The sequence below is a fragment of the Colletotrichum jinshuiense genome, chromosome 1 (assembly GCF_051148585.1).
Source record: "Colletotrichum jinshuiense chromosome 1, complete sequence".
In the NCBI taxonomy this organism is placed as follows: domain Eukaryota; kingdom Fungi; phylum Ascomycota; class Sordariomycetes; order Glomerellales; family Glomerellaceae; genus Colletotrichum; species Colletotrichum jinshuiense.
The window spans coordinates 1,329,199-1,352,840 of NC_139302.1; the positions used below are offsets into that span (position 1 = coordinate 1,329,199).

At 53.1% G+C, this 23,642-nt stretch overlaps 7 protein-coding genes across 7 annotated transcripts; 3 read left to right on the forward strand and 4 right to left on the reverse strand.

Annotated features, from left to right (window-relative positions):
- Positions 1-954: 954 nt before the first annotated feature.
- Positions 955-2,711, reverse strand: EsH8_I_000355 (cytochrome P450; the record flags this gene model as incomplete). The annotated part of the gene is made up of 3 exons (XM_083267768.1): positions 955-1,858; positions 1,943-2,368; positions 2,464-2,711. 3 exons carry the CDS (start codon positions 2,709-2,711, stop codon positions 955-957), a joined length of 1,578 nt encoding a protein of 525 aa, XP_083118206.1.
- A 641-nt stretch (positions 2,712-3,352) lies between these two features.
- Positions 3,353-4,316, forward strand: EsH8_I_000356 (SDR family NAD(P)-dependent oxidoreductase; the record flags this gene model as incomplete). Its single annotated transcript, XM_083267769.1, has 2 exons — positions 3,353-3,796; positions 3,975-4,316. 2 exons carry the CDS (start codon positions 3,353-3,355, stop codon positions 4,314-4,316), a joined length of 786 nt encoding a protein of 261 aa, XP_083118207.1.
- Positions 4,317-6,008: 1,692 nt separating this feature from the next.
- EsH8_I_000357 (amino acid permease/ SLC12A domain-containing protein) lies at positions 6,009-7,670 on the reverse strand (the record flags this gene model as incomplete). Its single annotated transcript, XM_083267770.1, has 1 exon — positions 6,009-7,670. One exon carries the CDS (start codon positions 7,668-7,670, stop codon positions 6,009-6,011), a length of 1,662 nt encoding a protein of 553 aa, XP_083118208.1.
- A 1,370-nt stretch (positions 7,671-9,040) lies between these two features.
- Positions 9,041-10,144, forward strand: EsH8_I_000358 (fungal specific transcription factor domain-containing protein; the record flags this gene model as incomplete). Its single annotated transcript, XM_083267771.1, has 1 exon — positions 9,041-10,144. One exon carries the CDS (start codon positions 9,041-9,043, stop codon positions 10,142-10,144), a length of 1,104 nt encoding a protein of 367 aa, XP_083118209.1.
- Positions 10,145-10,341: 197 nt separating this feature from the next.
- On the reverse strand, positions 10,342-12,288 carry EsH8_I_000359 (uncharacterized protein; the record flags this gene model as incomplete). The annotated part of the gene is made up of 2 exons (XM_083267772.1): positions 10,342-11,427; positions 11,530-12,288. 2 exons carry the CDS (start codon positions 12,286-12,288, stop codon positions 10,342-10,344), a joined length of 1,845 nt encoding a protein of 614 aa, XP_083118210.1.
- A 1,360-nt stretch (positions 12,289-13,648) lies between these two features.
- Positions 13,649-21,637, forward strand: EsH8_I_000360 (beta strand repeat-containing protein; the record flags this gene model as incomplete). The annotated part of the gene is made up of 10 exons (XM_083267773.1): positions 13,649-13,673; positions 13,842-13,902; positions 13,952-15,017; positions 15,342-16,125; positions 17,981-18,074; positions 18,437-19,932; positions 20,000-20,216; positions 20,264-21,018; positions 21,086-21,549; positions 21,614-21,637. The coding sequence occupies 10 exons, from the start codon at positions 13,649-13,651 to the stop codon at positions 21,635-21,637; spliced, it is 4,986 nt and encodes a 1,661-aa protein (XP_083118211.1).
- A 584-nt stretch (positions 21,638-22,221) lies between these two features.
- Positions 22,222-22,937, reverse strand: EsH8_I_000361 (uncharacterized protein; the record flags this gene model as incomplete). The annotated part of the gene is made up of 2 exons (XM_083267774.1): positions 22,222-22,377; positions 22,575-22,937. 2 exons carry the CDS (start codon positions 22,935-22,937, stop codon positions 22,222-22,224), a joined length of 519 nt encoding a protein of 172 aa, XP_083118212.1.
- Positions 22,938-23,642: the final 705 nt, after the last annotated feature.

Sequence of the window (23,642 nt, forward strand, 5' to 3'; positions counted from 1 at the left end):
CAGTTGCAGTGTTTGTGGTGTGGTCAAGCAGAATAATGGAGAGTTTAACATTAGACTAGGCTTTGAAAGACATTCCGCCTAGTGGACAAGACGTATCTAAACGTTCCGGCAAAGTGCTATAAATAAGGTTATGGTTACTACTAGGTTATTGCGAGTAGTACACTTGATACAATCCACGCCTCTGTCAAGATAACCGAGAGGTTTAACCAATGCGTAGATACTCTGAGCGAGTGCGATAATGAATAAGAGCCGGGAGATAGCGTCGACTGCTGCGCTGTCAAAGAACCAGCTAGGTCAGGATGTCGGTCCTTAATCTTGGAGGTGTATGGTTATGGGCACGGAAGATTGCCAATTCTTTGATATTATTCCCGAATTTCTGGCATGGCATTGTCGATGCCAAAAAACCGAATACCTGACATTAGTGACTTGGACGGGCAAGAGGTATTGGGAGGGCAAACGTATTTAATTTAACTGTAAACTCCGAGTTCTGGCAACCAATTAATGAGACATAAACGGTAAACTTTCTCAGTTAAATAAATCGACGCGTTATCACATGCATTCCAGACACCATCTACGTTCATACTGCTCTCGTTTGTTACCTTGTCCTCCCTTACTACATACGGACACGTAGCTTACACATCCAAAACTAGCATGGATGAAGGCAGGCCACTACTTCTAGCATTTTATAGCAACACTTCCTGTAGCCCTCTGGTTGTCAGAGTCTGTATGGTTTCCAGTGTTAATCCCTCGTTTTAATACTGATAGCGAATTTCTCTATTGTAGAGTTGTGTTGTGTTCATATTTATGATGTCAAAACGCAATAGCTAACATCAGATGAGCCAGACAATAACAAAAAAAATATGAATTGCAAGAGGCTTTGTTGAGCTGTAGTCCAAAAGCTAATAGATTTGACCGACGGGAATCTGGTTGATAATATGTGGCATTCTAGTTCCCTCATTTGTATCTCCACTCCACATCTTCCCATCCCTGCCTCCTCTTCAAGGTCGCCTTCTTGGACTTGCTTCCGTACATTGGAGAACGCAGCCCCGAGTGCTCAAAGAGCATAGCGTGGTCTGGGACTTCGACTCCTTCAATTTCGAAACCAACTGCCAAAACAGCCAAGCAGCCCAGGAGCTCGGCAAATGCAAAGTTGCGGCCAGGACAAAGGTGCTTTCCGCCACCAAAGGGCACAAACGATTCCTTGGAACCCTTGTTGATTTCGGGTGTTCCCTTGAGCCATCTTTCGGGGTTGAATAGCTCCCCGTCTTCTCCCCAGACCGGCTTCTTGTGCAGAACGGATGCGCTCCATTGAACTTCTACACCTTTCTTCAGGAGGTACTCCCGACCGGTCTCGTGGTCTGTGAGGGTTGTGTCCTTGGTCATTACGGTCCGGCTTCCGGTGACGGTGTTTTCCGCACGTAGGGTTTCGCGATAGCATGCTACTAGGTAAGCACAAGACTTCCCCAGCTCAGTAACGTCGACGGTGGCGACTCGGCCGGTGCCTTCCTGCGTCACAGAGATGGCGGATGAGCCCTCAATCTCCTTCCGAACCCGGTTGAGATATTTCGGTTCGGCAAAGACGTTCACAATCAGCCAGAACATTGACGGCGCAGTGTTGACCGTTGATGCGGCTGGAAGAGAGTCCATGGCGCCGATTGTGATGTCAGACAGGCCGAATGAACGCCAGAACTCTGCACGGCCCCTGATCACGGCCGAAACGGACTCTCCCTGGTCGAGCTTGCGCATGTAGTACGGAGCTAAACCCGAGACGATCTTCTTTCTGGCCTCGAGAGCCTTGCCAGCGATGAGTTTGGAAATGAAGCCATACTGGAGCTTTCCAAGGCCAGTCTCATATGTCCTGTAATTCAAGGTGAGCAAAATATCAAGCACCCGAGATACGGAGGGACTGGAGGTGGCTAGAATCGGAGGGCGACAAACGTACCATATACTGTCGACCAGTTCGGGGTTGTTAAAGGGGCTATGCTCGCCGTACAGAGCCCGAGTTGTCGCAACCCCGATGAGACTACGAGACCAATGATAGAAGTCGTCAATCTGTATGGGAGAACCCGGCTTGACCTCATTGAAGCGACCGCCGATATAGTGCAAGGCATTCAAGTTCAACTTGAGTAGATTGTCTCCAGAAAGGGCAGAGATGGTGACCCGAGAGATCTCTTCGACAGCGTTCTCTCTGACAAGCCTCTTGGTAATAGTTGGGTCGATACCCATAGCATGGCCGATCTCTTCGATACGGGCGCCAAACTCTAATATTTTATTACGCATCGCACTCTGCACCAGAGGTGCGTTATTGATGACGTACATCTTTTTGTTAAGGATTGGTATGGTGCATATCGGAAGCTTGGTGCGCTTGCTGCGCGACGCAAAAGCAAACCGTAATGTTAGCGATTTCTTTGTCCACCAGCCATCGTTCAAGACTTTGTTGCCAAGTATTCTACGTTCACTTACGCCAGCTTTTCGTATACACCGGGGTATGACGTGTGTACAGAAATGAAATGGCCGATGATGGGAAGGGTTCCCTTCACAACTGGGGGTTCGCGGGGGTCCACGGGGGCAGCAATGAGCTTGTCAACGATGAGCAGAAACGTGGCGACAACTGCCAGCGCGGTTGCCCACAGGGTGACGGAAGAGCCCGAACTGAAACGGTCGAGCAAGGTTGCTGCCGCGGTCGCAGCGGTACTTGAGTGATCCGCCATTGTCACGGTATGAAAAGAATATGACGGGTGACTCCAGCGAAGAAGAAGAAGAAGCCAACAACAATGGAGAGCGGTTAAACGGCGATGGTGGGGTGAGGAAGGACTTGTGGTTTTATACCAGCCTGTCCAACAGACCTCCTATTGTAAACACGCACATCGTAGCTGACAGATCGACAGTTACACTTCGGACGAACAAATCTGCCTTTGCATGCCATGATACAGTTTTATGCCTAGAGGTAGGACCGGACGCACTTGGAGATTACTATTTCATGGGTTTCTATTGGTGATCATACCAAGTGTGGCCTGTTCTGGGTAGATGCACAGTTGTCTGGGCAGGGTCCATTATTGGTTTAACCTTTTGTATTCCAGCGCCAAGATAGTCACTGTAACGGTTTCAAGGAGTGTGCCCCGGTCTCGGTTTCGCTTCCGGTTCCGCTTTTATCGGGTCCTTAGACGATACCGAGACACCTCCAAACCATACATTTCGATGGAACAGGGCGACGTATAAAGAGTGAAGCATGTAAGTGCCGGCAATAATCGGATGCTAGCTGCAGTTTCGTAAAGCTATAGCACAACGCCCAGCGCTCTACTGTCCCGTATTTTAAACTGCCACCCTAAGCCCCCTTCGATCCCTATAGACCATGGCGAGTGTTACTGGATTGCGCGTTATTGTTGCCGGGGCCGCTACGGGCGTGGGAGCCGGCACGGCCAAGTTGCTTGCTGCCCGCGGCGCCAAAGTCGTCGTGGCTGACATCAACATTGCGGCTGCCGAGAATGTCGGCGCAGAAATTACAAGTTCGGGGGGCGATGCTATCGTCGTCGAGTTTGACCTCTCGGACGAGCAGTCGATCAAGGCCCTGATCGAAAAAGGTACCGAGTGGCTGGGCGGACTCGACAGCTTATTGAATATTGGGGCCGACCTAAGCCCCCAGAATCTCGGCAACGACAAATCAGTGCTGGACATGGATGCAGCAGTCTGGCACCGAACCTTTCAGGTCAACACCACTGGCTACGCTTTGACAACAAAATACGCCCTCCCCCATCTCAAAAAAGCTGGCGGCGGCACAATCATTAACATCTCAAGTGTAAGTTCTTTGGCTAACCCTTTCTTCTACCGCCTATCAAGGCAGTCCATGCCCACTTCCCTTTTTGAATATATCAACGCCCAAGGCAATGGCCATGGCCTGCATTTCCCATACCTGCCCACGAGTCTACAGAACTTTGTGCGAACTTGATACATCGCATTATTGACTTATGTGACAGATGGGTGGCCATTTCATGGGCACACCAGAGCCAATCCGGGTGGCATACGCAGCCTCAAAAGCAGCCGTGCATGCTGTTACGCGCCACACGGCTGCTACATATGGCCCGGACAACATTCGGTGTAACACCGTGGCTCTTGGCCCTATTTTGACGGAGGCTTTGCAAAGGGGAATTGCGGCAAGTCCTGCGATGCAGGAGGGATTGAAAAAGGTCCCCCTCCGAAGGCTAGGAAAACTAGAAGAAGTTGGAGCTCTGTTGGCATTTATGATCTCGCCCGATGCAGCATACATCACGGGTGATATATGGTCGATCAACGGAGGAACACATGTCATGTCGTACTAGGAATGAAGCGATCCTCCTCGTTGGCACACTTTGATTCGCTTTGCAGCTATGACGACGAGTTAAAAGTATTTCTTATTATTATTATAAGGGAAAAGGAATCCATGCAAATGCAATGCCTTCTTAGTGTCATTATCGACATCTTGAATTTTGTAACCAAGGGCGTGTAGTGTCTAAAAGCTGTGCAACCTTGCAGGCAACCACCTGCTGGTAAAGACACTAATACTATAAGAAACTCACTACCACTGCTATTACAACAAGTTACCTCTCTGTAAAGGCCTTTAGCAATACTTATTATATCGTCGGCAGCGTCATATGGTATTTGCCGTCACCCACACGGAAAGCCAGCCGCTTTTGTTCAGGCTTCAACAGAACTTTTATCACGAGAGACATAAGGCGTTAATTGCTGCCCGCAATTAACGGCGTCGTTTTTGTGACGACTTTGCTTGACAATATAGGTCAGAAACATATACAGATCAAGACGCTATGTAACAAAAGTCGGTGCAGCTTAGTTTCTAATCCACACATCCTTGTTGTATACGACTCTTTATAGCGGTACCGACACAACTACCTAATCCTGAAGTACACTCGACACTAGGCTTATAAACGAACGACCAAATCTTGCCAGGCTGTAATATAAGTAAGGGAGCCCATATAGAGCTAGCTGTTGCGGCATGCCGGGTTCAGGCAAATTTATTCATTGTCAACTTGCCACGCCCCGTCTAACTAACACAGACAAGAGAAATTGCAAACTAAAAGGTTGAAGCGTTCCTCAAGTTACAAAAGAGTTCCAAAAACATACAACACCAGGTATTCGCTGGTCGTCACCGACCCAACTACTAATCCGGCCCTCACTGGCTTATCTATGGGAGAGCGGACGGGATCCCGAGTTCTCCAGTGGGTATGGTCGTATGTGTAAGACTTCATGTGTGAAGTTGACTATAGACGAATTGGGAGTCTGTGTCTTCTGACTGAACACTACCGCTTGTAGTGTATACTTTTGTGACTTCCTTGTCACAAACACTTTATTGGACATATTAGTGTTGCCTAGTACTATGAGGGAGTATATGTATAGTTTCTCTGATCTCCTGTGTTTTATATCATTTAATAAACATTTCTGTCTGAATAGCTATTGGGCTCGTTGTACCCTCTTCCTCATATGTGACTATTGTTTTGCCGCGCTGTCTCCATTGTGGCACCGTGCCATTGCTCTCCAAGTCTATAGTACTCTAGTCGCGGTTATGTGGCATTGCTGACGTCAAGGTCAAGGCAATGTGCGTCACCCTGCTGGCCAGAGTGGAAACAATCGCTGGTAACGTTCGCGCATAGTTGGCACGTATTTGGCCACGCTACTATGTAGTTTTTAATTCCACGTATGATTGACCCATAAATCGGGAAGCAAGTGACTATAATAATTAATTGAATATATTTGTTGGGATCACAGGTTACCCGTACGGGTGGTAATCGAACATAATCAAAGGATCAAAATGGTACTGTATTCTTCTGTTGTCTTGTGTGTAGAAGAGTAGGTAGGTTGGCAGCAGCAGCAGTAGTGAAGATATCACTATTGGCAGCCCGGAGGTTGGATCTCCGGGTTCCGCTGCCGCGGCCGTTGCCGCGGCCAGCTACTGCTGCTGGCCAGCTCCCTGTATTCTGGCTGAGTAATCCAACAATATTAAACCAGCTCTTGTCTCACTATTCAATCAAAACCATCAATTTACTTGCCAGCCACCCTCTCGCAGGCGGCGGCCTCTCCGCCGCCAGTACTTCGTCGAGACCCTCGAACATGTCAATATCTTCAGGTTTCCGCACCCAGCCATCGCTCCTATGATAGAGACGGTGCCCGGCGTAAATTAGAAGAAACGCCGGGATGCCTACATACGCAGTGAGGAAGTCACTCACAGACCACTGGCCGGGGAAGAAGACCGTGAACCCGTTGATGAAGAGCAGAATGACTGAGCCAAAGGTACCAAAGTAGATACCGTACGGTTGAATCCACGGTCTGTATGGGGACTCGACGCCGTGATACTTTGCTGCCTTCTTAAACTTGGCATAAATGACGCCGCAGCAAATCCAGCTGATGTAGCCCGCCGTGTTCGTGATGTTGATAAACCAGTTGAACACCACCAAGCTTGTGCTGGACAGACTGAGATAGGCGAGGAGGCTAAACAAGGAGCTCACGCCTACAGCCATGTATGGAAGGCCGTGGCGATTGCACTTCTTGAATATGGCCGGTGCGTCACCACAGACAGCTAGCGAATACAGGTTTCGAGATGACTGGTAGAGGAATGCGTTTCCTGCGGTGGCTGCAGACAACAGAATCATTGCGTTGACAATGTGATCCAGAACTGGGATGCCTGCGTGACGAATGGCAATGACGAAGGGGGATTTAGCAGTGCCGGAGGCAGAGAGCTGCGGGTCATTGTTGGGACAGATAACTCCAATGCCGATAACGATGGGGATGAACAAGAGGATGAGCCGCCAGAAATAACGTTCAGCTGCCCTTGGCAAAGTGTAACGGGGCGATTGCATTTCGCCTGCCGTGACGATGAGATACTCCGGAGCGAGAACGAACGCAAACGAGGAAAGAACCACCGCCTGGAGGAATCCGACGAATCTCCCACTGGAGCCTTCGGCGAGATACGATTTCGTCGCCCCCGGATCTTTCCAGTAACGGAATCCTAGCATGTCTCGGTTCGGGCCACCGCCGAAGAAGAGGACGACGGAGAGGAAGATCAGGCCGAGGATGAGAAGAATCTTCATCCCGGCACTCCAGAACTCGGCTTCTCCAAACATACGCGCGGGCAGGAAGTTGAGGGCCGTGATCATGACGAGTAAAACGGTAATCCAGACAGCAGGGCTAACGGCGGGGCTCAGAGACCAGTAGTCAATGAGCAAGTTGATGGCCACCAGCTCGTAGGGCACTAGGATGCCCAGGGAATACCAGTAAAGATAGCCCATGGCAAACCCAAAGCTTCGTGAGACGTATTTATTGCCGTAGTAGCTCATTGTACCTCCAGTTACTGGGAGGTAAGTGCCAACCTCCGCAATGGCGGTGACGATTCCATAGACCATGATGGACAGTAAGCCATACGCTAACAGCAGGAAACCAGGACCGCCAACGCGTAGTACTTGTGCTGTGCCGAGAAATAGAGACGTTCCGATGGCTCCACCGAGCGATATCATCTGAGCATGTCGAGGCTTGAAGCCGCGGTGCGTCTGTTCGCCTGGTTGTAGGGGCGAAGAGCCTGGTGTAACTTCGCCGGTTTCGATGGACCCTTCCCGAGTAGCTAGGGGCGGCTTGGCGTTGGACAAGCTAGGATCGCGGGATCTTGTGTCCGAAAATTTGGACGCCATGACGGAGCGTTATAGTCAGGGGTGGCTCAAGAAAGGGTATGAATTTTACAACACGAAGCTGAGCATAGCGATGATGGCGACCGAGTTGGAGAGAAGAGACACGTTGATATACCAAGTGCTCACAGTAACGAGACCGTATCAGTTTTGTCGTTAAATACAACCACTTGATGACCGTCTCAATCGTTATCTTCATGCATGCTGAATTGAAATGCCGGATCCGACAAGCCCGTTTGGAGAGTCAAGGGTGCCGCTTATCTCCATGGTCAGAATCCCAGATTCGCGACGGCGTGGGTCAGCATCGGTCTGTTGGTAACCCAGCAAGAACAATGTAGGTCTGATAATGAGATTTGGTTCATATTTCTTCAGGTCTAGAAGCTATCTGTTGGAAATCCGGGGTAACAATGCTGAACCTAGCCTTGAAAGGGTTGAAGTCGCCTCAAAGCCGGCACCGACCGAGCCATGTGGGGCCGAAAAGTTGGTCCCACCCCGCCCATAGCGCCGTGCATTTCAAGCTTATCGCAGTTGGTTGGGCTCTCCACTGAGAGCCGCGGCCTGAGTGGCCAACCTGGTGCGGTTGCCCCGTACCGCCGATAACGCCGTGCATAGTTACATGACCTCCACTACCTTATCATGAACTCTCCCCTCAGATATCCATCTCCTCATGTTGGTCTAACCCTCGTTTCTCTCAACTCCTTGCTTTCCATGTATTGTTGCCCCGTATTGCAAGGCCTCGAACTATCACTCCGACCTTGATACACAAAGCAGTAGAAGACCTCGGATGATGTCCGAAGGGGGTTCCGGGGACGATCGGTCCGCCAATGGCCTGTCTAAACAGGAACGGGGCCGAGGAGGCCGCACGAGACAGCGGAGAGGATGCCTCACCTGTCGATATAGGTACGTATAAGGCCGAAAGGGTCAGTCATCGGTCCCAAAAGTAGCTAATGGGGTACCGGCAAAGAAAGAAGAAGTGTCATCAGGAATACCCCATATGCAATCACTGCTCTCGCTTAAACCTTGTATGCCGGTGGGAAGGACCCCGCGATCTGCAGCCTGACGCACCCAAGCCAGCAAAGGCACTCAAGATACGCAAGCCTGGGAGTTCAGACAGTCCCGAATATCCCGACCTGGAGCACCTCGGGATCTACGATTCGCTCGCCCATAGTCCCGCCACTAGCACCGAAGCACGCGGGAGCCCAAGCGATATCGTGACCAGCCGTCGAATGATGCTTCGCTATTATACAGCTACTTTGGTATTCATGTTAACAAACAATGTGCAAAACAACTGTTTTTTATCAGGTAATGCCAATCCGCTGCTGCCTTGTATCCTTGAAGGATTCCGTCGTTAGTTTACTGTGACAGTCTTACTTCCGATGGCGTTCGAGTCCCCGGCGCTCATGTACGCTCTGGCGGCTAGTTCTTCTGCGCACCTAGCGCTCCAAAATGTCAATTTTCAAGTCATGGCGCTCCAGCACAGTGGGTTAGCTCTTGCCGAGCTCAAGGCTTCCATGTCTCAGGGCTCTCTTACTCGAGAGATGAGGCTCGCTGCCACGTTGGTGCTCTGCTCCATGGAGTCAATATCCTGCGGAACGGACAACTGGGTCCATCATCTCTTCGGGGCCGCAGCGTGTCTTGAATATGAAGGAGATGAAGACCAGACACTCGGCAGCTATCAAAAGCCAACAGAGGATCCCAAAAGGATGCTCCTGCGATGCTACGAGGGGCGGTGGCTTCTTCGCAACTTCGCATATCATGACATTATCATGAGCGTCTCCCTTGACCGCAGGCCCCTCGTAAGCGGAGACTACTGGTTATCTGATTCCAGTGGTATAGCTGATCCATACTTTGGGCTTGCTGCTCGTGTCATATATCTCATCGGCGAGGTCAGCATCCTCAATGCCGATTTCGCAGCGGCAACCCCACATTCGCCAACATCGCTCCACGACGCAGCTGACCCATGCTCACCGAATAAATCTTCAGCTGAAGACTTTAGCAGCAGGGCTCGGAGCATTGAAACGCAACTCCGGGATTGGAGTTGCCCTGCCGGGCAGGGCGATACGTCTCTAATCTTACTCGCCGAGGCCTACCGGCACGGGGCTCTCATTCACTTGTACCGAGTCCTTCGAAGGTATATTCCTTATCATTCCGAGTCGTTGCGCAAGAAGCTAGGCAAGTCGGTGGACGCCATCTGTAGCTCGTCTAATGCCATGTCCAAGGGGTGCTACGCCGAGACATCAATGATCTTTCCGCTATTCATCGCTGGTGGCGAGGCCGAAACGACGGAACATGTTGAGGTTATCAGAGAGGGACTCTGTTCTCTGAACAACCATCGAAGGTTTCGCAACGTGGATGCCTGCATCGAGGTCCTTGACGAGGTCTGGAGGCTGGCGGCGGCAGGAACCCACAGAAGCAATTCAGCCAAGGTGGACTGGTTGGACGTTACAAAAGCTCGAAACTGGAAGCTTGCGCTCTTCTGATTTAGCAATGGAGTTTTTTTTTTTTTTGCCCGCCTTCCTCTTGTCCTGTCCGTTTGGAGCGATGTCCCTTTCCACAAGTGCAGATCTTGGTTCTCACATCTCAGTGGTCGTATTATATGAAGCAAATATTTATGAGAGTACCCATGAAGTAGAATCACAATGAAACATTTCTTTCGGATCCTGTCATATCCCCTTCACTAAAGCCGAGAGGCGCCGCTGGTACTCGTCAACGACTCGACAACCTCGGCAGCAGCACGCTCCCCACTCCTGATTGCACCCTCCATGTACCCTTTCCACTCGCCTGCCGTTTCTGTGCCTGCAAAATGCAAGTCTCCGCAAGGCTGTCGGAGGCAGTCCCCGCCAAGTGTGTCAAGCACGCCAGGCGCGAGCGACGTACAAGGACAGCCCCAGCCGGACCACTCATCCTTGACCCACTCGTACGTGCTCATCCGGACAAACTGGCTCTGAATATCCTCACAACCAAACAGCTGCGCCAGCTGAGCAAGCAGCATCGTCTCTCTAGCGGGAGTATCAAGCGTCGCCCAACCTCTACCGTGGTCGCCCGCCATGAAGCACGTCAAGACGTACTTGGAGTCGGCCGGAATGCAGGTATCACGGATAACACTGGCAGGGCCCACAAACGATTGCGTGAGGCCGCAGAAGCCACGATCAATCCAAAAGGGTGATTTGAACTCCATCATGGCCTTCGTATAGTAACCGTAGTTGAGGGACTCTATCCATGCCTGTTTAGGGAGAGGTAGGGCTGGCTGGAAGCTGATGTTTCTGAGGGCCGGACCGGGGATGGTGGTAATCACCTTGCGAGCAGCAAAAACTCCCTCGTCTGTCTGAATCTTGACACCGTAGCGGCCATCTCCGGGATGGCCGTCCATGACGATAGCACGAACGGGTCGGTTTAGTCGTACGGTTCCGTCGGGCAATGACGAAGCTAGACCTTTCGAGAAGAGCTGTGTGCCCTGGCGTACGCGCAAATATTGGCCGCCATCCTTGCGGTCGGAACGCATCTGCAACAAGCCCCCGCCCGATTTGCAGTAGTTAAGAAAGTAAAGCGCGGAAACGTCTGTTGCCTCTTGGCCCAGCATGGCACGGGTCCATACATTAGCAGTAGCTATCGCTACGTCGTCGGCACCTCGGAAGCGCAAATAAGCCGCAAATGTCAGACTGTCCAAGCTGGTGTCCTTAGGCCTCCACGTATCGACGACTTGGCAATCGGCTTCAACCATATCGCGAATGCCTACCAATCCTTTGCGGGTGGCCTCGTCCAACTGTGACCGGTAAGCCTCCGGTTAGAATAATGTCGTCTAGCATGGAGCCACATAAGATACTCCTGGCTGCATGCTCGGCTGGGGTATAGCGGCAAAACTTACGAAGGGTAGTTCTCCATAAGGGAAAGGCGAGCACTTCCCGTCAAAATTCTGTAGAACTACGTTGCCGTTGGTGTTTTGCTCGATCAGCTCGGCTCCATATTCTTTAGCCAAGGCGTAGACCCGGCTTTGGTTAGTGTCATTAATCCATGCTGCCCCAAGGTCGACAACACCAGGCTGCCCCTCTTGCAACGGTTCGCTCCACGTCTTTCCGCCGACGCGGTTACGCGCCTCCAGCACAACGCAGGAGAGACCACTGTTCAGGACGTCCCGGGCAGCGGATAAACCAGCTAGGCCAGCGCCAATGATGACAACGTCTACTGACTCCTTGGCATCGGTCAGAGCAAGGCGATGAGCCCCCGCGGGGGATTGGGGAACCGCGACGACGGCGTCGATCTCAAACAGCCAGGTCGAGACTGCTAACTTGGTTACCGGTATGAGAGTGATTGCCGGTCGATGGCCACCTAGGAAGCGTTGGATATGACGCGTGTGCTTGCGAGTTGAGCCGTCGTAGTCGACGATGAGAAGCGTGAGTTTAACAATATCCTTGACAGATGCGCCCGCAACGAGGATGATCTTGCGCAAATTGAGCAGCGCCAGATGGATTTGCGACTCATAGTCATTTGGGATCAAACCATCTTTCGTATTTCCGGGCTGGCCGGAAACATGAACCAGTTTTGTGGCTGGCGAAGTTACAGTTGCAGGTGCGTAGTATGCCGCGGAGCTGTTGTCCAGGTCGAGCGTGCGGACCGTCGGCGCCATCATGAAATGGAGTGCAAATACCGGTGTTGCAGGACGCCCTCTAAAAAAGCAAATGCGCAGAGGAAAGAGACAGCACTGTATATCAGGCTGTGCAAGAGAATTTTATGTTTTCTCACAAGGTCTTCTTCATGGTAAATAAGTTTATTAATACCATTGAGCTCGCTTTACACGGTGTCCCTGGACAAGGATGGGAATCCACACAATCTGCAATCGACTCACCTCCATTTGGCTTCTGCTGGGACCATCAAACCTGCTCCAGTTCAACATACATGTCACCGGCGTCAATGATAGCTCCGCAGGGGCCTTGATAAGTAATCGTATCTATCTATCTCCAGCTATCAGCTTATTGTTTTCCAAACAGCACTCCGGCATGTTCGGTGGAGCGGGGACAAATGCGGGTATTGCGGGGACCTCATGCACGGCGCTATCGGCGGCGTGGAGCAACTGACAGAAAACAGGCATCTGGGGTCCTACCCGCTTCTTGGCGATCTAGATCCTGACAGCGCGACACCTCCGTATTCATCGGGTGTTTCCAGTTTCAGAACCCCCGTAAACTACAGGTTTCACACATTCAATGTCGGGCCATCACGAGTTGCTTCAAGCTGTGGTGACATGTGACTGTCATGTCCAGCATCTTCGTATTCTCGTATGGTTGTACACGCAGAGGGACAAAATGTTGTATGATATTCCAGTCAACAGCTTGACACATCGAAGCTGACTTTTCCCAATGAAGAGTTTTTGCAAGTGCCTGTTTCTAAAGTCTAAATCTAACCCGGCGTTAATATCTGTACAAACATTGTCTTCCTTGGTAGTTGAGAGTTCGATACCGTACCCAGCTACCTCGTCAACCTTACACGCACACATGTATCGCTTTCACTCACACCAAAATGACCTCATACCTTATGTGAACGAGAAGATATTATTTATCAACCAATACCTCATCAACAGTGACTGGACGGACTCCGCCTCCGGATGGACTTTCGATGTAATTGGTACGCTCGTGGTCTTCGCTCACCCAAAACACCTAATAATTTCCTGGTTATTAACCGATATTCCTAGTCGTGTACTGACTAAACCAAACATATCGCCACAGGAGAGTTAGGTCATGTCCTAAGTCTGTTACCGAGAACACTGGCATTCGCATAGAGTAAAAGTGACAAAGTCCTCCCGGCCGCTACCCGGTTCTGATAAGTGAAGGAGACTACGGTTTGGCAGTAAGACTGCGAATATAAAAGACCATGTCACACCAGCACTTGACCAGCCTGTGTTGAGCCTGGCAAGATTAATCTGAGAGAAAACTGATTTGTTTCTATCTATCTATTAAAAGGTACAATATTATGATTAAACCTTTAGATATCAAATGCGTACAAGGTATAATGCCTTGCGTAAGTGATTCGCGTATTAAAAGAATGACTTAGAAAAGACCTCCCCCTTTTAGATTAATATCCCCTCCTATGTTATTAATCTTTAAATTATACCCAGCCCGATTATAGATTTTGAAATAGGGGAGGGAGTGAGCTCTTTCCTTTATATTATTTGATTATGATGCTTAGCGCTTGAAATTAACGAGTGGAACTGGCTGAAGCGCTGGCGCGTGACGATGAAACAACTGAAGTGGTAAAAGTCGATGAGGGCGGGTTGCTGGCGCTGCTAGCACTGGCAGCGGTGGTTCTAGAAGCACTACTAGCGCTGGCACTGTTGCTTGGGGCACTGCTCGCGCTGGCACTGTTGCTTGGGGCACTGCTCGCGCTAGCACTATTGCTTGGGGCACTGCTCGCGCTGGCACTGTTGCTTGGGGCACTGCTCGCGCTAGCACTATTGCTTGGGGCACTGCTCGCGCTGGCACTGTTGCTTGGGGCACTGCTCGCGCTGGCACTGTTGCTTGGGGCACTGCTCGCGCTGGCACTGTTGCTTGGGGCACTGCTCGCGCTGGCACTGTTGCTTGGGGCACTGCTCGCGCTGGCACTGTTGCTTGGAGCACTGCTCGCGCTGGCACTGTTGCTTGCACTGCTGGCGCTGTTGCTGTTGCTGGCGCTGCTGGCACTATTGCTTGCACTGCTGGCACTGTTGCTGTTGGTGGCACTGCTGGCACTGTTGCTTGCACTACTGGCGCTGTTGGTAGCACTGCTGGCACTGTTGCTGTTGGTAGCACTGCTGGCACTATTGCTTGCACTGCTGGCACTGTTGCTGTTGGTAGCACTGCTGGCGCTGTTGCTGTTGGTGGCACTGCTGGCACTGTTGCTTGCACTGCTGGCGCTGTTGCTGTTGGTGGCACTGCTGGCACTGTTGCTTGCACTGCTGGCGCTGTTGCTGTTGGTGGCACTGCTGGCACTGTTGCTTGCACTGCTGGCGCTGTTGCTGTTGGTGGCACTGCTGGCACTGTTGCTTGCACTGCTGGCGCTGTTGCTGTTGGTGGCACTGCTGGCACTGTTGCTTGCACTGCTGGCGCTGTTGCTGTTGGTGGCACTGCTGGCACTGTTGCTTGCACTGCTGGCGCTGTTGCTGTTGGTGGCACTGCTGGCACTGTTGCTTGCACTGCTGGCGCTGTTGCTGTTGGTGGCACTGCTGGCACTGTTGCTTGCACTGCTGGCGCTGTTGCTGTTGGTGGCACTGCTGGCACTGTTGCTTGCACTGCTGGCGCTGTTGCTGTTGGTGGCACTGCTGGCACTGTTGCTTGCACTGCTGGCGCTGTTGCTGTTGGTAGCACTGCTGGCACTGTTGGTAGCGCTGTTAGTAGCGCTGCCTGCACTGTTGCTTGCAGTTGCTGATGGAGTAAGCAAGTTCCTGAAAAGGGCGACAGCCCCAACCGTGTTGGATAGGTAGTCAGGAAGGAGACTGATTGCAGGCTGGCCTGACGCCGGGCTTACACTACAGAAGCAGGCACCGCCAGAGACTGCAGCGTATGTGCGCGTCAGTGTAGAGAAACAGAAGACCTGACATCCTATGGGCGTGATGTTAATGCCATCTGTAGCCTTCTCAAAAAAGGTGTCAAAGTTGCCAACGAGGGCGTACCCCACGGCCTCTCCTAAGCCTGGAACTGCTTGGTCAATTAGGGAAGTAATGATGCCAGCGCCAGAACTACTGCTAGGACTGGCGCTGCTACTGCTGGCGCTGTTGCTGTTGCTAGCACTGTTACTAGTGCTGCTTGCGCTGTTGCTGTTGCTGGCGCTGGTGCTGCTAGCACTGTTGCTGGCACTGGTGCTGCTGGCACTGTTGCTGGCACTGGAACTGCTGGCGCTGTTGCTATTGCTGGCGCTAGTACTGCTAGCACTATTGCTGTTGCTTGCACTGCTGCTGCTGGCGCTGTTGCTGTTGCTGGCGCTGGAACTGCTGGCACTGTTGCTATTGCTGGCACTGCTACTGCTGGCGCTGTTGCTTGCACTGCTGCTGCTGGCACTGTTGCTGGCACTGGAACTGCTGGCACTATTGCTGGCACTGGAACTGCTAGCACTGTTGCTGTTGCTGGCACTGGAACTGCTGGCGCTGTTGCTAGCACTGGAACTGCTGGCACTATTGCTGTTGCTTGCACTAGAACTGCTGGCGCTGTTGCTGTTGCTAGCACTGGTGCTGCTGGCACTGTTGCTGTTGCTGGCACTGGTGCTGCTGGCACTGTTGCTGGCACTGGAACTGCTGGCGCTGTTGCTATTGCTGGCGCTGGAACTGCTGGCACTATTGCTGTTGCTTGCACTGCTACTGCTGGCACTGTTGCTTGCACTGCTGCTGCTGGCACTGTTGCTGGCACTGGAACTGCTGGCACTGTTGCTGGCACTGCTGCTGCTGGCGCTGTTGCTGTTGCTTGCACTGCTGCTGCTGGCGCTGTTGCTGTTGCTGGCACTGGTGCTGCTTGCGCTATTGCTGCTGGCACTATTGCTATCACTTGCACTTGAACTGCTGGCGCTGTTGCTGTTGCTGGCGCTGGTGCTGCTGGCACTGTTGCTGGCACTGGAACTGCTGGCGCTGTTGCTATTGCTGGCGCTAGTACTGCTGGCACTATTGCTGTTGCTTGCACTGCTGCTGCTGGCGCTGTTGCTGTTGCTGGCGCTGGTGCTGCTGGCACTGTTGCTGGCACTGGAACTGCTGGCGCTGTTGCTATTGCTGGCGCTAGTACTGCTGGCACTATTGCTGTTGCTTGCACTGCTGCTGCTGGCGCTGTTGCTGTTGCTGGCGCTAGAACTGCTGGCACTATTGCTGTTGCTGGCACTAGAGCTGCTAGCACTGTTGCTGTTGCTGGCACTACTGCTGCTGGCGCTGTTGCTGTTGCTTGCACTTGAACTGCTTGCACTGTTGCTTGCACTTGAACTGCTTGCACTGTTGCTTGCACTAGAACTGCTGGCGCTGTTGCTGGCGCTGGTGCTGCTTGCGCTATTGCTGTTGCTATTGCTGTTGCTTGCACTTGAACTGCTTGCACTGTTGCTATTGCTGGCACTGCTACTGCTGGCGCTGTTGCTGTTGCTGGCGCTGGTGCTGCTGGCACTGTTGCTGTTGCTGGCACTACTGCTGCTTGCGCTGTTGCTGTTGCTTGCACTAGAACTGCTAGCACTGTTGCTGTTGCTAGCACTGCTACTGCTGGCGCTGTTGCTTGCACTGCTGCTGCTGGCGCTATTGCTGTTGCTGGCACTGGTGCTGCTTGCGCTATTGCTGCTGGCACTGTTGCTATCACTTGCACTGGAACTGCTGGCGCTGTTGCTTGCACTTGAACTGCTGGCGCTGTTGCTATTGCTGGCGCTGGTACTGCTGGCGCTGTTGCTGCTGGCACTGTTACTATTGCTAGCACTGGTGCTGCTTGCGCTATTACTGCTTGCACTATTGCTGTCGCTGGCGCTGGAACTGCTAGCGCTGTTGCTATTACTGGCGCTGGAACTGCTGGCGCTATTGCTGTTGCTGGCACTGGTGCTGCTTGCGCTATTGCTGCTGGCACTGTTGCTATCACTTGCACTGGAACTGCTGGCGCTGTTGCTTGCACTTGTACTGCTGGCGCTGTTGCTATTGCTACTGGCGCTGTTGCTGTTACTAGCACTAGAGCTGCTGGCACTATTGCTGTTGCTTGCACTTGTGCTGCTGGCGCTATTGCTGTTGCTGGCACTGGTGCTGCTTGCGCTATTGCTGCTGGCACTATTGCTATCACTTGCACTTGAACTGCTGGCGCTGTTGCTGTTGCTGGCGCTGGTGCTGCTGGCACTATTGCTATTGCTGTTGCTTGCACTTGTACTGCTGGCGCTGTTGCTGTTGCTGGCGCTGGTGCTGCTGGCACTATTGCTATTGCTGTTGCTTGCACTTGAACTGCTGGCGCTGTTGCTGTTGCTGGCGCTGGTGCTGCTGGCACTGTTGCTGTTGCTGGCACTACTGCTGCTTGCGCTGTTGCTGTTGCTTGCACTTGAACTGCTTGCACTGTTGCTTGCACTAGAACTGCTGGCGCTGTTGCTGGCACTGGTGCTGCTGGCGCTGTTGCTATTGCTACTGGCGCTGTTGCTGTTACTAGCACTAGAGCTGCTGGCACTATTGCTGTTGCTTGCACTTGTGCTACTGGCGCTGTTGCTGTTGCTAGCACTAGAGCTGCTAGCACTATTGCTGTTGCTTGCACTAGAGCTGCTGGCACTGTTGCTATTGCTGGCGCTGGTGCTGCTGGCACTATTGCTGCTTGCACTATTACTGTCACTAGCACTAGAACTGCTTGCGCTGTTGCTATTGCTAGCACTGCTGCTGCTGGCGCTGTTGCTTGCACTTGAACTGCTGGCGCTGTTGCTATTGCTGGCGCTGGTACTGCTGGCGCTGTTGCTGCTGGCACTGTTACTATTGCTAGCACTGGTGCTGCTTGCGCTATTACTGCTTGCACTATTGCTGTCGCTGGCGCTGGAACTGCTAGCGCTGTTGCTATTACTGGCGCTGGAACTGCTGGCACTGTTGCTGTTGCTTGCACTGCTGCTGCTTGCACTGTTGCTGTTGCTTGCACTCGTGCTGCTGGCACTGTTGCTGGCACTAGAACTACTGGCACTATTGCTGTTGCTACTGGCGCTGTTGCTAGCACTTGTGCTGCTGGCGCTGTTGCTTGCACTACTGCTGCTGGCGCTGTTGCTGTTGCTGGCGCTGCTGCTGCTGGCGCTGTTGCTGTTGCTTGCACTTGAACTGCTTGCACTGTTGCTTGCACTAGAACTGCTGGCACTGTTGCTGGCGCTGGTGCTGCTTGCGCTGTTGCTGTTGCTGTTGCTTGCACTAGAACTGCTAGCACTGTTGCTGTTGCTGGCACTGGTGCTGCTTGCGCTGTTGCTATTACTGGCGCTGGAACTGCTGGCACTATTGCTGTTGCTTGCACTGCTGCTGCTGGCGCTATTGCTGTTGCTGTTGCTTGCACTAGAGCTGCTGGCACTGTTGCTATTGCTGGCGCTGGTGCTGCTGGCACTATTGCTGCTTGCACTATTACTGTCACTAGCACTAGAACTGCTAGCACTGTTGCTGTTGCTGGCACTGGTGCTGCTTGCGCTGTTGCTATTACTGGCGCTGGAACTGCTGGCACTATTGCTGTTGCTGGCACTGCTGCTGCTGGCGCTGTTGCTGTTGCTTGCACTAGAACTGCTAGCACTGTTGCTGTTGCTGGCACTGCTGCTGCTGGCGCTGTTGCTGTTGCTGGCGCTGGTGCTGCTGGCACTGTTGCTGTTGCTGGCACTGCTACTGCTGGCGCTGTTGCTAGCACTGGAACTGCTGGCACTATTGCTGTTGCTTGCACTAGAACTGCTGGCGCTGTTGCTGTTGCTAGCACTGGTGCTGCTGGCACTGTTGCTGTTGCTGGCACTGGTGCTGCTGGCACTGTTGCTGGCGCTGGAACTGCTGGCACTGTTGCTGTTGCTGGCACTAGTGCTGCTGGCGCTGTTGCTGTTGCTGGCGCTGGTGCTGCTGGCACTGTTGCTGTTGCTGGCGCTGGTGCTGCTGGCACTGTTGCTGTTGCTGGCACTGCTACTGCTGGCGCTGTTGCTGTTGCTGGCGCTGCTGCTGCTGGCGCTGTTGCTTGCACTGCTACTGCTGGCACTATTGCTGGCACTGGAACTGCTGGCGCTGTTGCTATTACTGGCACTGCTGCTGCTGGCGCTGTTGCTAGCACTCGTGCTGCTGGCGCTGTTGCTGTTGCTAGCACTGCTGCTGCTTGCGCTGTTGCTGTTGCTTGCACTAGTGCTGCTGGCACTGTTGCTGTTGCTGGCGCTGGTGCTGCTGGCACTGTTGCTGTTGCTGGCACTGCTACTGCTGGCACTATTGCTGGCACTGGAACTGCTAGCACTGTTGCTGTTGCTGGCACTGCTGCTGCTTGCGCTGTTGCTGTTGCTTGCACTAGTGCTGCTGGCGCTGTTGCTGTTACTAGCACTGCTGCTGCTTGCGCTGTTGCTGTTGCTTGCACTAGTGCTGCTGGCACTGTTGCTGTTGCTGGCACTGCTACTGCTGGCGCTGTTGCTGTTGCTTGCACTAGAACTGCTGGCACTATTGCTATTGCTGGCACTGCTGCTGCTGGCGCTGTTGCTGTTGCTTGCACTAGAACTGCTAGCACTGTTGCTGTTGCTGGCACTGCTGCTGCTGGCGCTGTTGCTGTTGCTGGCGCTGGTGCTGCTGGCACTGTTGCTTGCACTAGTGCTGCTGGCACTGTTGCTGTTGCTTGCACTAGTGCTGCTGGCACTGTTGCTGTTGCTGGCACTGCTACTGCTGGCGCTGTTGCTGTTGCTTGCACTAGAACTGCTGGCACTATTGCTATTGCTGGCACTGCTGCTGCTGGCGCTGTTGCTGTTGCTTGCACTAGAACTGCTAGCACTGTTGCTGTTGCTGGCACTGCTGCTGCTGGCACTGTTGCTGTTGCTGGCACTGCTACTGCTGGCGCTGTTGCTGTTGCTTGCACTAGAACTGCTGGCACTGTTGCTGGCGCTGCTGCTGCTGGCGCTGCTGCTATTGCTGTTGCTTGCACTTGAACTGCTTGCACTGTTGCTGTTGCTTGCACTAGAACTGCTGGCACTATTGCTGGCACTGGAACTGCTAGCACTGTTGCTGTTGCTGGCACTGGTGCTGCTGGCGCTGTTGCTGTTGCTGGCGCTGCTGCTGCTGGCGCTGTTGCTGGCGCTGGAACTGCTTGCGCTGTTGCTATTACTGGCGCTGGAACTGCTGGCACTATTGCTGTTGCTTGCACTGCTGCTGCTGGCGCTGTTGCTGTTACTAGCACTGCTACTGCTAGCACTGTTGCTGTTGCTGGCGCTGGTACTGCTGGCGCTGTTGCTGGCACTGCTACTGCTGGCACTATTGCTGGCACTGGAACTGCTGGCGCTGTTGCTATTACTGGCACTGCTGCTGCTGGCGCTGTTGCTAGCACTCGTGCTGCTGGCGCTGTTGCTGTTGCTAGCACTGCTACTGCTGGCGCTGTTACTAGCACTGCTGCTGCTGGCGCTGTTGCTGTTGCTGGCACTGCTACTGCTGGCACTATTGCTGGCACTGGAACTGCTGGCGCTGTTGCTATTACTGGCACTGCTGCTGCTGGCGCTGTTGCTAGCACTCGTGCTGCTGGCGCTGTTGCTGTTGCTAGCACTGCTACTGCTGGCGCTGTTACTAGCACTGCTGCTGCTGGCGCTGTTGCTGTTGCTGGCACTGCTACTGCTGGCACTATTGCTGGCACTGGAACTGCTGGCGCTGTTGCTATTGCTGGCACTGCTGCTGCTGGCGCTGTTACTGTTGCTGGCGCTAGAACTGCTGGCGCTGCTGCTTCTAGTAGAGCTGCTTGCGCTGTTGCTGGAACTGCTTGCACTATTGCTAGAGCTGCTGGCACTGTTGCTAGAGCTGCTTGCGCTGTTGCTAGAGCTGCTTGCACTGTTACTGGTGCTGCTGGCGCTGCTGCTTCTAGTAGAACTGCTGGCACTGTTGCTGGAGCTGCTGGCACTATTGCTAGAGCTGCTTGCGCTGTTGCTGGTGCTGCTGGCGCTGTTGCTAGAGCTGCTTGCACTGTTGCTAGAGCTGCTTGCACTGTTACTAGTGCTGCTGGCGCTGCTGCTTCTAGTAGAGCTGCTTGCGCTGTTGCTGGAACTGCTTGCACTATTGCTAGAGCTGCTGGCACTGTTGCTAGAGCTGCTAGCACTGTTGCTGGAGCTGCTGGCGCTGCTGCTTCTTGTAGAACTGCTGGCGCTATTGCTAGAGCTGCTGGCGCTATTGCTGGAACTGCTGGCGCTATTGCTGGAACTGCTAGCACTGTTGCTGGAGCTGCTGGCGCTGCTGCTTCTTGTAGAACTGCTTGCGCTGTTGCTGGTACTGCTTGCGCTGTTGCTAGAGCTGCTTGCACTGTTGCTAGAGCTGCTTGCACTGTTACTAGTGCTGCTGGCGCTGCTGCTTCTAGTAGAACTGCTGGCACTGTTGCTGGAGCTGCTTGCGCTGTTACTGCTACTGGAACTGCTTGCACTGTTGCTGGAGCTGCTTGCGCTGTTGCTGGTGCTGCTGGCACTGCTGCTCCTACTGGAACTGCTAGCACTGTTGCTGGAGCTGCTTGCACTGTTGCTGCTACTGGAACTGCTTGCGCTGTTGCTGGAGCTGCTTGCGCTGTTGCTGGTGCTGCTGGCACTGCTGCTCCTACTGGAACTGCTAGCACTGTTGCTGGAGCTGCTTGCACTGTTGCTGCTACTGGAACTGCTTGCACTGTTGCTGTTGCTGGAGCTGCTTGCGCTGTTGCTGGTGCTGCTGGCACTGCTGCTCCTACTGGAACTGCTAGCACTGTTGCTGGAGCTGCTTGCACTGTTGCTGCTACTGGAACTGCTTGCACTGTTGCTGCTACTGGAACTGCTTGCGCTGTTGCTGGAGCTGCTTGCGCTGTTGCTGGTGCTGCTGGCACTGCTGCTCCTACTCGAACTGCTAGCACTGTTGCTGGTGCTGCTTGCACTGTTGCTGTTGCTGGTGCTGCTTGCACTATTACTGCTGCTGGACCTGCTAGTACTGCTCGCCGATGACGACGAACTGCTGCTGCTGGGACTGCTGCTGCTGCTGCTTGCAGACGATGAGGAACTGCTTCTGCTCGTACTGCTGCTTGTTGACGACGAAGAGCTGCTGCTGCTGCTGCTGCTTGTAGATGATGACGAGGAACTTCTACTGGTGCTGCTGCTTGTCGACGACGAAGAGCTGCTGCTGGCACTAGTGCTGCTGCTTGTTGATGATGCAGAACTGCTACTGCTGCTCGGGCTGCTGCTTGATGATGATGCAGAGCTGCTGCTGCTACTGGCGGTCGTCGCAGTCGTCGACAACGGATTGAGTAGCGCATCAAGCAAGCTCCTGTAAAGGTTGACGGCGCCGAACGCAAGGCCGCCGCACCTGGCATCGAGTCCACCGTTGAGACAAGGCGTGTTACACAGGGTCTCGGGGAGGATCGTGATCGAGGGCTCCGCAGGCATCGGGTCCTTGGTGCAGTAACACGCATCGCCGTAGACTGCAGCGTACGAGCGCTTCAGTGTCGATATACAGAAGACCTGACATCCTATGGGCGTGATGTTGATGTCGTCGATGACCCTCTCAAAGATGGTGTTGAAGTTATCGATGAGGGAGCACTGCAGATACTCTCCGATGCCTGGGGCTGCCTGGCTAAGCTGGGCGTTGGCAAAGGCAGGTAGCAGGGCGGCCCCAATGGCCAGGCCTACAGCGGATGGAAGCATGGTGCGAGCGGGAGCTGATCATCAGCAGTTGACTGTACCCAACCTAGATTCCTGGAATGGAAGCAGGGCGGTACGTCTTTTATGAGCATCCCTATCAGGAGCGATTCACGGGAACGACTGGTTTCGGGATGGACCGCCATCTCCCGTACCGCATTAGTCAATCCATGGAGGGGCTTGAGAGACAGTTTACCGCCAAATATCGAAATGTGTAGTGCGCGGTAAGTCTGGACCAGGACAGTTCTTCTTGTTGAGGCTGAAAGCGGCTCTTGGCTTGTCTCTGATTGGCCAGTCAAAGAAGACATAGAGCTGAATCCGACTTGTTTACAAAACTAGGGGCCGAGACTCACTTATCTTCTAGACTATAAACACTGCAACATTTGTTGGTTAATCTACAGGCTAACGTCAAAGAGCTTGGGTTGTCTCGGGCGGGTTGCGTGCTACTGCTAGTGGGCGCTGAAGTGCCGAGTTGGGTAGCAAAAACGGAATCTATCCCACATCATCGGTCGATGCGGAAAGCTTATACCGAGCACAAAGGAACAGAGATTGGAACAGACGTTTTCATAGTGGCTGATATAATCCTCATCCCCGGGCCCATCCATTTACCAAAAGACTGGGGACATGAGGTTATCTCCCGGGTATTCAGGTGGATGTCGAACACACCAAACGACATCACGTCACAGTCACATACGAACGTCATGATTCAAA